Source organism: Ranitomeya imitator, chromosome 2, assembly GCF_032444005.1.
Source record: "Ranitomeya imitator isolate aRanImi1 chromosome 2, aRanImi1.pri, whole genome shotgun sequence".
Lineage (NCBI taxonomy): Eukaryota > Metazoa > Chordata > Amphibia > Anura > Dendrobatidae > Ranitomeya > Ranitomeya imitator.
The window spans coordinates 467,882,388-467,897,146 of NC_091283.1; the positions used below are offsets into that span (position 1 = coordinate 467,882,388).

The 14,759-nt window shown below is 47.8% G+C and overlaps 1 protein-coding gene across 2 annotated transcripts in view; it reads right to left on the reverse strand.

Annotated features, from left to right (window-relative positions):
• Nucleotides 1-14,759, reverse strand: part of GNAS (GNAS complex locus) — a 325,563-nt gene that overhangs the window by 55,925 nt on the left and 254,879 nt on the right. Inside the window, exon 1 of one of the 2 annotated variants that reach the window (XM_069751232.1) lies at nt 2,410-3,667. The exons of the other annotated variant lie outside the window; for it this stretch is intronic. Coding sequence (XP_069607333.1) covers nt 2,410-2,548 — 139 coding nt within the window. The 5' untranslated portion in view covers nt 2,549-3,667. Of the gene's footprint in view, nt 1-2,409; nt 3,668-14,759 lie in introns of those variants that run through there. 2 annotated transcript variants of the gene reach the window in all.

Sequence of the window (14,759 nt, forward strand, 5' to 3'; positions counted from 1 at the left end):
CGGACAATAAAGCTGAATCTTAAGAAAAAGCAAAAAAAAATAAAAAATAAAAATCGGCCAACATTGAGGCCAACCTTCTAGATGGAGTACACGTAATCAGAGTGAAGCTTTAACAAAATTATATATATAATATTTTTTTTTTTAAACCACCAACTCGCAAGCACTGTGGGAACCGAGACTTAAAAATCCTCAGGTCGGGATATAAAGTCCAGCATGGTCCCATATGCAAGCCACGAGCCTGAGTTATAGGATCCAGTTGTATGAGGATCTGGTGGTATTATGTTGCTCCAGGTTCAGATGTCTTCTATTTCGCTTTAAGAAAGTTATGTCACATCAAGAACTGAACATGGATACCAGTGGCCAAATCCCAGAAAGATCCCATAATCTACTGTGAATATGCCATAATAAGCAGGGGCATGATGGCAGCACCACAAGGTACTATGGCACACACCAGCTCCATGATGTTCCATCAGATTCCCATCTCGCTGGAGCCAATCATTATCAAGTCCTCACAATTTGCCAGCACTAAGTCACAGGACATTTGCCCAACTGTATTCATAGGTCGCCCCCTCCCCCAGGAGGCCCTTCTGGACTCATACCATCTCATAGAGAGACATCCAGAAGTAAAGAGTAAATGTAACAGAGGCCTGGGGCCCACAAATGCCGCTGCGTGCCTATTCATACATGCGAGATATACTACAAATGACATGCACTGATTCATTGAAAAGAGACATTGCTTCCTTCCTTTTGGAAATGTAGTTATGTACCACATGGCTATTCTCACACCAGACCACGGATCAAGCCACACTATTGGCGGCATCAAGCCACACTATTGGCTACAGCTGTATTACAGAGCTGATTGTGCGTCGTCTTGGCCAATACTTAAAGTTACATCTGATCTATGATCTTTCCTGAAAAAAAAAACATTCCCAGCATGATAAATTGTCATTGAAAACATGCTGCAGATTGAAGGTGGTGAGGTCAATATGGACCAAAATGTGCAGAGCAGCACCAGTGAAGTGATCAGTCACCACACAAGGGTTTAACGGGTGGTCAACCATCAACCTACTTCCAAGGACAAGTTTAGCTGTCCATTTAAGAACCGATGTACAGACCAGCTATGGGTCTTCTGACCTGAGCACTACAGCTTCACATATGCATTTGTGGTTGTCAAGATCAGGTTAGGAGACCCATGGGTGGTCCGTGCATCGTGGTCCCTACATGGACATCTAAGTTCACCCAAGAATAATCTCACGTCTGTGGAGCACAGGCCGAGCTCCGATCAGAATAAGCGTCCACCAGGTCTCCCGACATCTCGTATACGCTCATGAGGCAGTCCGTTATCTCAGGGCACGAGACCCAGATACAAGGGCCGAGCTCGGACCAGAAAATCAGACATTTGAGGCTGCCCAAGGTGTCTGACCACATGAAGACATCGCGGTGGATCTTGCAGCTCTTGAGGGCAATGAGAAATAACGAGGAAACATTCACTTTACGAGACAAGAAAACCATCCAACCCTTTTTCGATAACTCCGAGGTCATGACACCAAAGATTAAAACTTCCACCGATATTAATACCAAGAAGTAACGCCCAGCCGCACACCTCATGACAATTTGGGCTATGTCGTTTTCTAGGTTTCTTTGGCCTCATTGCAAATAATCGCAAAATATTCACCGAAAATTCTACCTCAGCCACGCTGTACACCCCAATACATATTCTGTAGAGGGGTGCCACCACCTGTAGGACGGACATTAGTAGAATTACTTTTCGGGCCTATGGTGGCGGCAGCACCAGTCTCCTCATGTACAAGCTCCCGAGAACGCACCACCACCACAGTGACCGGCCTTCAGCAGTGTCCACGGGTGAGCGACAAACCTACAAGGAGTCCACAGCCGTACAACAAGCTTTATTTATACTCTAGGGCAGACAGAACCATGTCCAAAAATCTGGCTTGTTGCTATGGGCAACTCCTCCAGCACACCCCCACAGAGCGAGACCACCCAGCATATTGTCACGCCGCTGACTAGCTAGAACAGAAGATGGAGCATTTCTGATGACTAGCGGCACATCACCGGTGGAGAGCTGGCTGCATCCAAGGTGACAGACCACCTGTCCACCAGGACGCGGGTAGACCCCAGTGAGCAGACCACCATGATACATGAGGGTCTCGCATAGCTGCTAGGTCAGCAGGGCCGCAACAACACACCACAACGTAGCGCGGGGGCTGGGAATCCCTTCAGTAGGCCGCCATGTTTACACAGCCATGTTGGACCCAACTCCACAGCCTCCGCTATGCCAGGAGACGTCTGACCACTGAGCCACCACCTGTAGGACCCCCACGCCTATACAGGGGGGAGGAGGAGGGGGCATGCTGGGACTTGTAGTGCGCCCGGCCCCACCCTGCTCACCCAGCAGCAGCAGCCTGTGCGTGGCCCGGTACACCTGCTTGTCCTTCTGCAGCTGCTTGTCGATCTTCTTGTTGGCCTCCCGCTGCGCCTTCTCCTCGTTGCGCTGGTCCTCCGTCTTGCTGTTCCCCAGGCAGCCCATCGTCCTCCGCTCGTCAGGGCCCCGCAAGCAACACCGAGCCCTCCGCCCGTCACTGGCCGCTCACCGCCACCCGCGGGCCGGCCTCCGCGCTCAGGAAAAGCCGCTCCGGACGGAGGAGGCAAAACAAACAAGTAGGCCGCGGCCCTCCCCCGATAAAAGAAAAAAATACTCCCCCTTCCCCGATAAAACAGCGGAAAACAGGCGCTCCCCCCGCCCCGGAGACCGGGAATGAGGCCGCTACTGCGCCCGGGGAGCGTCACTCATCAATGACAGCCGTGCGGGGGTCACACGCCCCCAGATTCACCATTGGTGGCGGCGGCCCCCGATAGTGGCGAGGAGCGGGGATGTCAGCAGCCTCCCCCTCTCTCCAGCGTCTTCCTGTCTTAAAATGGAGGCCCGGTATCTCCTCCTCCCGGTGTCTGATCACACGGCGGGGGGGAGGGGGACACTGGGGGGAGCACCCCGATATCGATCCGCCGATCAGGAAAACAGGGGGAGGGGGAGCCCGCAATGTCACCGCCAGGGGGCGCGGCCAGGTAACGAGCAGACCGTGGGGGGCGCCCACTGAATGGGTTAATCAGGGCTGCTGGACGGGGACCCCCAAACCGAGGAGTCCCGGCTATAAGCCTCCGGGCCTGGCGGGCATGGGAGAAGAGCGAGCGGGGTCAGGAGCGGTGTAGTGGGGTCTCCGGGTCACAGGGTGCACGCCACCGCCTCCCCTTATAACGAAGTCCTGTAGAATAATCCACCGAGGTGAAGGGGGTGTCTGATGGTAGAATCCTGATTATTGGGGTGTCTCCGGGAATGGTTTCCGATCTGGTGCAGAATCCCCCCTTTCTTCTTGCTCTGGATGGTCTTGTCCTCCTTCCCCCCCGGCTGGTGTCCCTGGGGGCGGGGGGGATGTTGGGGAGCCCCGGGTGGTGAAGGAAGGAAGGAGGGAGGACGACCACCGCGGCGGCTGCTGCTGCTTGCAGTATTTTGCTATTTCTCACGGCTTGGAAATGAGGGCTGAGACACGGGGTGGGGCAAAGCGGCCGCTGCACCCTGGGAAATGCTGCGATTCACATGATGAGGAGACGTCAGGCCCGGAGCTCCGGCGGCGCCCACTTCAAACCGGCCGGGGGATGTGCGCTGTGTGTGTGTGTATATACAATGCGTGTGTGTGTGTATATACAATGTGTGTGCTGCTGTGTGTGTATATATATATATACACAATGTGTGTGTGCTGCTGTGTGTATATATACAGTGTGTGTGTGCTGTTGTGTGTATATATATATACGCTGTGTGTGTGCTGCTGTGTGTATATATACGCTGTGTGTGTGCTGCTGTGTGTATATATACGCTGTGTGTGTGTGCTGCTGTGTGTATATATACGCTGTGTGTGCTGCTGTGTGTATATATACGCTGTGTGTGTGCTGCTGTGTGTATATATACGCTGTGTGTGCTGCTGTGTGTATATATACGCTGTGTGTGTGCTGCTGTGTGTACATATACGCTGTGTGTGTGCTGCTGTGTGTACATATACGCTGTGTGTGTGCTGCTGTGTGTACATATACGCTGTGTGTGTGCTGCTGTGTGTATATATACGCTGTGTGTGTGCTGCTGTGTGTATATATACGCTGTGTGTGTGCTGCTGTGTGTATATATACGCTGTGTGTGTGCTGCTGTGTGTACATATACGCTGTGTGTGTGCTGCTGTGTGTATATATACGCTGTGTGTGTGCTGCTGTGTGTATATATACGCTGTGTGTGTGCTGCTGTGTGTATATATACGCTGTGTGTGTGCTGCTGTGTGTATATATACGCTGTGTGTGCTGCTGTGTGTATATATACGCTGTGTGTGTGCTGCTGTGTGTATATATACGCTGTGTGTGCTGCTGTGTGTATATATACGCTGTGTGTGTGCTGCTGTGTGTACATATACGCTGTGTGTGTGCTGCTGTGTGTATATATACGCTGTGTGTGTGCTGCTGTGTGTATATATACGCTGTGTGTGTGCTGCTGTGTGCACGCCGTATACTCCCAGCCCCGGGTATATACACAGTGTATATGCTGCTGTGTGTATGTGCACTTTATATATAGGGCTACATTTATACTTCAGCACATGTGTGGTTTACAGCTAGTCCTGTGTTCGGTATACACCCAATGCTATATACGTGAGTGTGTATGTAGTGCATACCTAGCCCTGAGTACATGTGTGGATAGTATATAGATCAAACCCCTATATTGTTAAGGCCACGCGCACACGTTCAGTATTTGGTCAGTATTTTACCTCAGTATTTGTAATGCAGAAACAGCAGTGGAACAATCAGAGGAAAAATAAAATAGAATCATTTATCACCCGCTCCTGGTTTTGCTTACAAATACTGAGGTAAAATGCTGACCAAATACTGAGGTAAAATACTGACCCTGTGACCATGGCATCAGACTGCCAACACTTTGGTAGATCTTCCCAGGTCCCCCATGGGTTAGATGGCAATGCTAGTAGTAGTCGGTGTTTCTGACCACTTGGTGGTCCGTCCTGACGTAGCTGACAGTTTTTCTAGACCTGTTTTGCTGCTGCTCAGCCGTGCGCCCATCATCACCATGCATTGGCAGAAGTCTTCATGACACCGGTGGCCAGGCGTATCTCCAATGATCCCCATGCTAAATGAGGAGAGTTTTACCATGTTTCCTCATGGTGACGTCCATATTGGAGCTCAGCTACTATAGATGCTATCTTTTTCTGTACGGTTGTCAGGAAGAATGTCCATAGCAACCAGCCTGTGTCAGATCATTCTGGACAAGCGACCCCTGTAAACTGTCCTTTATGATCCTATATCGGCCAAATCTGTGTGGACGGACCCTGTATGGCGGCACAATATACATAAACACTCTGTGCTGCTGTTTGTCCCTGTCATATATTTTCCCATAGAGGCGTTACCCACAATCAGCACCATATCTGTAATGCCACACAACAAAAGCTCAATGGTTTAATACATTGTGATGCATTGAATGCCCACAGAGGGTTAATGGCTGCCAAATAGGCACAGGAAGACATTGGGGCCTCCCTGAACAGATAAATAGGAGCCTCCGCCGAAGGTGGCAGGTGAATGGGTTGAGTATAGGGAACTGTAAGTGAATGTAAGCAGCAGGTGTATTGCTCGCTCCCTCAGGACACCCGCCACTTCCAGCTGATGGCTTCACCCGCGTACACTACAGCGTCTGTGGGATTTGTGCGTCGGCCCAGGGCTATAAACAATCACTAATAACATCAGTAGGATCCCAGTGGATGGCGGGTGCTAGGACTGGGATCCATGTACAACTTTCTATAACACGGCGCACAGAGCATCCTCATTATGTCCTCCGTGTGAGACACACAATGCCACCCTACAACTGTCACACCGGGGGCACCACCAAATAGACCCCCCTGTTACCTCCTCCTAAAGGAGTAAGATTTGGGCTACAACCATGACACGAAGACCACGAGGTGACATTGCAAGTAGTAATTGTGGCATGCTGGATTATTGGCCACATATCATAAGTGATCATAAGCTTCAGTTTAGAGATTAATGTAAGACTTAATTCACATTTATCTTGTGCTCTACGCTGAACACTACGACAGGGTGTCTGCCTAAATCCCCTAAAAATATGATTCACATGAAATCCCCAATGGAGCCTCATAGTATTATAGTGCAGAAGGAGGCACTTTGTACTCTGGCCTCTGTTCTGGCGGTGCGTTTTTTAAAGGGACTCTGTCAGCACAGAATGACTGTTCAAACCAAGCACAGGCACTCTGTGCATCACGGTGTGGCTAAATACAGTTGTGCTCAAAAGTTTACATACCCCTTGGCTTTTTTTCAGAGAATATAAATGATAACACCAAAACTTTTTCTCCACTCTTGGTTAGTGGTTGGGTGACTCCCATTTATTGTCAAACTACTGCGTTTTCTTTCTTAACCCCTTAACGACCGCCGATACGCCTTTTAATGGCGGCAGTTAAGCGTACTTAAACCACAGTGCCGTTAATTAACGGCGCTGTGGAAAAAGTGAATAGCGTCCCCCAGAGTTGGATTTTCTCTGGGGTCTCGGTTGCCAGGGGTAGCGGAGACCCCAGAGATCATGATTTGGTTTTTTTTTACCGGCCCCTGGGTTGCGATCGCCGGTAATTAACTGTTTACCGGCGGTCACAAAAAAAAACGCGATTTCCCATTTAATTTCTCTGTCCTCCGATGTGATCGCACATTAGAGGACAGAAATGGGGTCCCCGATACCCCCCCCCCCCCGATACTCATCTGTCTCCCCCGATGCTCCTCGTGGCTCCCGATGGGCACCGCCATCTTGTTCCGGCCAAAAAAAGGCGGGCGGGCGCCCTTGCTTACTATTTATAGCAGGGGTGGGGAATCTTTTTTTTCTACCGAGGGCCATTTGGATATTTATAAAATCCTTCGGGGCCGTACAAACTCCGCCCACAAAGTACATCCTGACTCTGGCACTGGTGTCAGGACGTAATCTTTCATTGCGTGTCCTTCAGTGTTCAGTAGTGAACACTGCGTGTGTGTGCTAACAGAGCAAGAAGAAATTAATGAGCTGGTTGTAATCAAAATACACCTCCCTGCCCAAGAATGCGGTCTCTAAGAATCTATCGGGGGCCTGATAAAAGGTCATCGAGGGCCGTAAGGTTCCCCACCCCTGATTTATAGGGACATGACTCATGCCATGACGACTTCCCCTGACAAAGCTGTTTTGGGCAGCGACACGCGTCGGGCAGAGCGGCTCTGGTGAATCTCCACCAGGTAACTATGATTATATGTATTGGCTATCTCAAAGGAGTATAATATAGTGAGACTATCATTGATATTCAGATGGCGACTTGCTATATAAATATATACATTTTAATTACTAATATATATGGGATCTATTGTGATCTGGTAATTTTGACATCACTTTCCTTGTGAGTTTCTGTATTTGTATTTTTGCTATGATTGATATTTATTACTTACTGGAGTTTTGTATTTTTTAATGTAGGTGGCTGATAAATCTCCTTAAGGCTATGTGCACATGTAGGAAATGTGGTGCAGAATTTTCTGCACTAAATCTGCATCTCCTGGCAGAATCCCCAGGTGCGTTTTTTGTGCAGATTTTACCACTGGATTTCTATAATGGAGGGTTGCAGAAACGCTGCAGAACTGCACAAAAGAAGTGACATGCACTTCTTTGAAATCTGCAGCGTTTCTACGCAGATTTTTCTGCACCATGTGCACAGCTTTTTTTTTTCACATTGATTTACATTGAACTGTAAATCACAGTGCAGTTCTGCAGCGTTTCTGCTGCAGAAAAATCTGCTGCAGTTCTGCACTAAATCTGCATCGTGTGCACATATCCTAATAGTGAAATAGTCTCAAGATTTTCACCAGTCTGCTCATCATTGTTATGCATGCCGCTCTACACATGGTTTTAATTGTAATTTTCTGTCTGTTTGCCATTTTTGTATCAATAAAGGCTTGTTTCATGTATGGTATTATGCTGTGTGTGCACTATTTTTGCGCTCTTTCTCCTTGGTTTTACACATTCTTGTTAGCGCATTAAGTTGCACCCGGCTCTATGGGTCACTATTTTTATTGTATTTTGTGGTGCCCACTATTTCAATTGTATCAAGCCTCAATATTTCTGGAACAAGGTAATTTGGGGTGATGAGACCAAAATTGAACTTTTTGGCCACAACCATAAACATTACATTTGGAGAGAGGTCAACAAGGCCTATGACGAAAGGAACACCAATCCTACTGTAAATCATGGAGGTGGATCGCTGATGTTTTGGAGATATGTGAGCTGCAAAGGCACAGGAAACTTGGTCAAAGTTGAAGTAAAGATGAGTGTAGCATGTTATCATCAAACACTGGAGGCAAATTTGCATTCATCAGCCCAGAAGCTGCGCAAGGGACATACATGGATATTCCAACATGACAGCGATCCAAAACAAGGCCAAGTCGACCTGGCTACAGTAGAACAAAGTGAAGGTTCTGGAGTGGCCTTCTCAGTCTCCTGACCTCAATATCATTGAGCCACTCTGGGGAAATCTCAAGCGCATAGTTCGTGCTAGACAGCCTAGGAATTTACAGGAACTGGAGGCTTTTTTGCCAAGAAGAGTGGGCAGCTTTACCTTCTGGGAAAATAAAGAACCTCATCCACAACTACCACAAGAGACTACAAGCTGTCATTGATGTTAGAGAGGACAATACACGTTATTAGGAAATGGGGTATATGAACTTTTGATCAGGGTCATTTGGATGTTTTGGGTTGTCATTATGAATTAAAAAGAGAAAACACAGTAGTTTGACAATAAATGGCTTCACCCAACCACTAACCATGAGTGGAGAAAAAGTTTTGGTGTTATCATTCATAGTCTCTGGAAAAAGGCCAAGAAAGCAAAAAGTCTGACGGAGTATGTAAACATTGGAGCACAACTGTATATAAGTGCATTTTTCCACCTACTTGCTTTATCTCTATCCCCACTCCCTATGACATCTCTAGCTTCATAGAACCAGAAAAGAGCAGAGATAGAAGGTGAACAAGCAGATGGGAATGTGCACATAAAGGAACTGTCAGCACAGCATGACTATTCAAGCACAGGCACTCGAAGCATCATGGTTGGGACAAATATTTAACTCCTTTCCAACATCGGGCGTAATAGTACGCAGATGTCGGACTCCCTCGCTTTGATGTGGGCTCCTGCAGTGAGCCCACATTATTTTGAGCAGCTGACATGTGTTGCTAACAGCTGTGGGAGGAATCGTGATCCTCCCGCAGCTGTTAACCTGTTAAATGCCACTGTCAAACTCTGACAGCAGCATTTACCATGCTTCCAGCAAGCACGACGGAAATCTACCCATCGGTGGCACCCGTCTCGTGATCATGGGTCACCAATGGGTTGGCATGACAATCAGAGGTCTCCAGCAGACCTTTATGGTTGTCACTGCCTGATTGCTATGAGCGCACCCGGTGGTTGGTGCTCATAGCATGTGAGCAATTCCGCTACATACATGCAATCTGATCATCGTCTGTATGTAGCAGAGGCGATCGGGTTGTGGTTGTTTTTAAAAATAGTTAAAAAATAAAAAAATATAAAAGTTCAAATCACCCCCCTTCGCCCCATTCAAAATAAAACAATAAAAAAATCAAACATATATTTGGTATTGCTATATTCAGAATTGCCCTATCTATCAATAAAAAAAGGATTAACCTGATCGCTAAACGGCGTAGCGAGAAAAAAAGTCAAAACGCCAGAATTACGTTTCTTTTGGTCGCCACGACATTGTATTAAAATGCAATAATGGGTTATCAAAAGAACATATCTGTACCAAAATAGTATCATTATAAACGTCAGATCGGCGCACAAAAAATAAGCCCTCACCCAACCACAGATGACGAAAAATGGAGACGCTACAGGTATCGGAAAATGGCACAAATTTTTTTTAACAAAGTTTGGAATTTTTTTCACCACTTAGATAAAAAAGAACCTAGACATGTTTGGTGTCTATGAACTTGTAATGACCTGGATAATCATATTGGCAGGTCAGTTGTAGCATTTAGTGAACATCGTAGAAAAGCAAAACCAAAAACTACTGTGGGATTGCACTTTTTTTGCAATTTCACCGCACAATTTTTTCCAGTTTTTGAGTACACAACATGGTAAAACCAATGGGGTCGTTCAAAAGTACAACTCGTCCTGCAAAAAAATAAAAAAGTAAGCCCTCACATGGCCATTTTGACCAAAAACTAAAAAAGTTATGGCTCTGGGAAGAAGGGGAGCAAAAAATGAAAATGCAAAACCAAAAATACCTCTGGTCGTTAAGGGTTTAAAGGGGTTTCCAATAAATAAAGTACATTTTAATCAATAGATCTTGGAGTAATAATCATTTCCACAATTCGATTTGTTAAGTAAAATGTCCCTGTGCGGAGATAATCTTATAAATGTGCCCCTGCTGTGTACTGTGTAATGGTCGTGTCTGGCCGTACAGGAACATGGTCTGATCATACCACATCTCCTGGGCATGGGAGGGGAAGAAAGAGAATACAGACAGGACAGCAGGGGATCACAGCTGATTCTTTCTTTGAGGTAAAACATTTCACTACCTGTTTTTAAGCAAAAAAGAGTTAACTTTGTATGTGTTTTTTTTGCTGTCCCAATTAATTTGCACAGCACTGTAGAAGGGTTAAAAGTTGACCAGTAATTTCTCATTTTTCCAACAAAATTTACGAAACCATTTTATTTAGGGACCACATCACATTTGAAGTAACTTTGAGGGGTCTATACGACAGAAAATACTCAAAAGTGACACCATTCTAAAAACTGCACCCCCAAGGTGCTCAAAACTAGGGTTGAGCGACTTTTACTTAGGGTCGAGTCAGGTTTTAGGGTCGAGTCAGGTTTTGCGAAACCCGACCTTCTCAAAAGTCGAGTCGAGTGAAATCGGCCAATTATCGGGAAAAGTCGGGGTCGGGGATCAACCGAAACACGAAACCCAATGCAAGTCAATGGGGAAGCATAGTCGGCAGTGAGTGGAGGCCAGGAAAACACCTACAGTGCCCATTTTAATGGCAAAAACATCCATTCTTGTTACCGAAGCTTGTCAATCTTAATTTACCTTATAATAATAGTTAGGCATTGGACATTGGGGGTCATTTGGCTAAAGTTGTGGGGGGTATTGTTGGTTCAAGTATTTAGTGGGCCCAGGAAACGTGGACCACGTCACGGCAGTGGAGCAAGGAGAGGTAAGTATTTCAACTTTGCAAGTGCTGTGATGCTGAGCAAGCAGGGGGGGCCCACTCGTTGGCATTGGCACTGGCACAGGGCCCCTCAAAGTACGGCGGTGTGTTTGCACGGCGGGGGCGCCTCCCACCGGCAGCGACACTTTAGCGTACTATGAGGGGCCCTGTGCCAGTGACGTCGATAATGAGTATCCCCCCCACCTGATGATGGGACCTGCACTTTCATCTGCACCTTCCTCTTTGTCCCCGTGTAAGGTGGTATAGTATGCGGGAAGGGGAACCTCACTTTCAGCAGGGTCAGAATCTGACTGTGTAGCGTGCACGGGGAATGTAGCGGTCTGGGTCAATGTACCAGCAGAGTCACCTAGCACTGGCTGGGCAATGGGCAGGATGAGGAGGAAACACAGATATAGTCCCAAATACAAAAGTAGGCTAAAAGCAGTTCAGGCAGCATTGGTGTGGTCAGTGGAGAACTATTGGAAGGAGGGACTGCAGACAGACTTAGTAGGCCTAACATAAAAAAGTAGGCTCTATGCACTTTTAAATAGGTTCCAGGGGTACACAGGCAGCATTGGTGTGGTCAGCGGAGGACAATTGGAAGGAGTGTCTGACACAGTCAGTACTCCAAAATAAAACATAGGTGTTAATGCCTCGCAAAAAAACAAACCAAAAAAAGGGTGGCATACTTAGGTACAGGGGTGGGCTCCTCTGATGACTTTCAGACATTGTTATTTGGCGCAAAGTATTTACTGGTGTAAATGTAGGACAGGGCCACTGAATATTTTAAGTAGCATCAAACATGTCAACAAATTGGTATTGTCAGTGCCAGGCATTGAAGGATTTCACCGCATAGACTAAACATCGGTGGAGCAGTGACAGATAATTTTGCAACTGGTAGAGCACAGTTTGAGCTGGGGGGTGGGGGGCACTCTCGTGCCCGGCGGTACTGGCCCAAGGCCCCTCATGTTACAACGGTGTGTCTGACGTTGGGTGCGCGCCACCAACGCCAGAGACACTTCATTGTACTATGAGGGACCCGGTGCCAGTGCCGTCGACCAAAAGTGGGCACACCCACCTCTTCAGACAAACGGCACTCTCACGGGTGCTTCCGCCAAGTGGCGAGACCACGGCCACGTGGGGGGAGTCAGCCCATTTAGGGAGGTGTAAACATGTCGTATGCTGGACATACAGCAGCTGCAAATGGAGAAATTGGAACACTCAGTAAGACCAGTCCAAAAGCAAGACCGTTTTAAAGGAAAGCTAGGTGTCAGCCGGGAAAGGTGGGGCAAAATAATTAGAAATCCATGAGTGGTTCATTTTAATGAAGGTTAGATCATCAACATTTTGGGTAGCCAGACGAGTCCTTTTTTCGGTCAGTATTGAACCTGCAGCACTGAATACTCTTTCTGATAGCACACTAGCTGCTGGGCAAGCGAGCTCCTGCAATGCATATTCGGACAAATCAGGCCAGGTGTCTATTTTGGATGCCCAGTAATCAAATGGGAATGACGGGTGAGGGAGAACATCGATATGGGAGGAAAAATAGTAACCATATTGGACAAATGTTGTCTCCTGTCACTTTGAATTGATGCTGCAGTACCTGTCCTGTCTGCGGTCATTGCGAAATCACTCCACAACCTGGTCAGAAAACCCCTCTGTCCAACTCCACTTCTGATTTGTGCACCTCTAACACCTCTGCCCGGTTGCCCCCTGCAGCTCGTGTGAGAACCATCACCGGCGCTGTGTGCTGGGAATGCCTGAATCAAACGGTCAACAAGAGTTGCTTGTTTGGTTGCCAATATTTGTTCAAGGTTCTCATGTGGTATGATGTTTTGCAGTTTCCCCTTATAGCGTGGATCCAGGAGGCAGGCTGACCAGTAATCGTCATCGGTCATCATTTTTATAATGCGGGGGTCCCTTTTTAGGATATGCAAGGCATAATCCGCCATGTGGGCCAATGTTCCAGTTGTCAATTCACTGCTTGGGCTGGGTTGAGGAGCACTTTCGGGCAAATCAACGTCACTTGCCTCTCTCAAAAACCCTGTACCTGGCCTTGCAACACCACCAGTTTCTATTGCCCCCTGAGAAGCTTCCAAATCCAAAAAATACTCATCCCCATCATCCTCCTCGTCCTCCTCTTCGCCCACCACCTCGTTTAGTAGACTTCCCTGACCAGAAAATGGCTGACTGTCATCATGGCTTCCCTCGTCCTCCGCTGCAGACACCTGCTCCTTTATGTGCATCAAACTTTGCATCAGCAGACGCATTATGGGGATGCTCATGCTTATTATGGCGTTGTCTGCACTAACCAGCCATGTGCATTCCTCAAAACACTGAAGGACTTGACAGAGGTCTTGTAGCTTCGACCACTGCACACCTGACAACTCCATGTCTGCCATCCAACTGCCTGCCCGTGTATGTGTATCCTCCCACAAATACATAACAGCACGTCTCTGTTCGCACAGTCTCTGAAGCATGTGCAGTGTACAGTTCCACCTTGTTGCAACTTCGATGATTAGGCGATGCTGGGGAAGGTTCAAAGATCGCTGATGGTTCTGCATACGGCTGGAGTGTACGGGCGAACGGCGGATGTGCGAGCAAAGTCTGCGCACCTTCAGGAGCAGGTCGGGTAACCCCGGATAACTTTTCAGGAAGCACTGCACCACCAGGTTTAAGGTGTGAGCCAGGCAAGGAATGTGTTTCAGTTGTGAAAGAGCTATGGCAGCCATAAAATTCCTTCCGTTATCACTCACTACCTTGCCTGCCTCAAGATGTACACTGCCCAGCCATGACTGAGTTTCTTGCTCCAAGAACTCGGACAGAACTTCCGCGGTGTGTCTGTTGTCGCCCAAACACTTCATTGCCAATACAGCCTGATGACGCTTGCCACTAGCTGTTCAATAATGGGACACCTCGTGTGCAACAGTGGCAGCTGCGGATGGAGTGGTCGGGCGACTGCGGTCTGTGGACGAGCTGTCGCTTCTGCTGGAGGACGAGGAGGAGGGGGGGCGAACGCCTACAGCCAACTGTTTCCTAGACCGTGGGCTAGGCAGAACTGTCCCAATATTGCTGTCCCCTGTGGACCCGGCATCCACCACATTAACCCAGTGTGCCGTGATGGACACGTAACGCCCCTGGCCATGCCAACTGGTCCATGCATCTGTTGTCAGGTGCACCTTTTGTATTCACAGATTGCCTGAGTGCATGGACAATGCGGTCTTTTACGTGCTGGTGGAGGGCTGGGATGGCTTTTCTCGAAAAGAAGTGTCGACTGGGTAGCTCGTAGCGTGGTACAGCGTAGTCCATCAGGGCTTTTAAAGCTTCGCTTTCAACTAGCCGGTAGGGCATCATCTCTAACGAGATTAGTCTAGCAATGTGGGTGTTCAAACCCTGTGTACGCGGATGAGAGGATGAGTACTTCCTTTTCCTAACGAGAGTCTCTTGTAGGGTGAGCTGGACT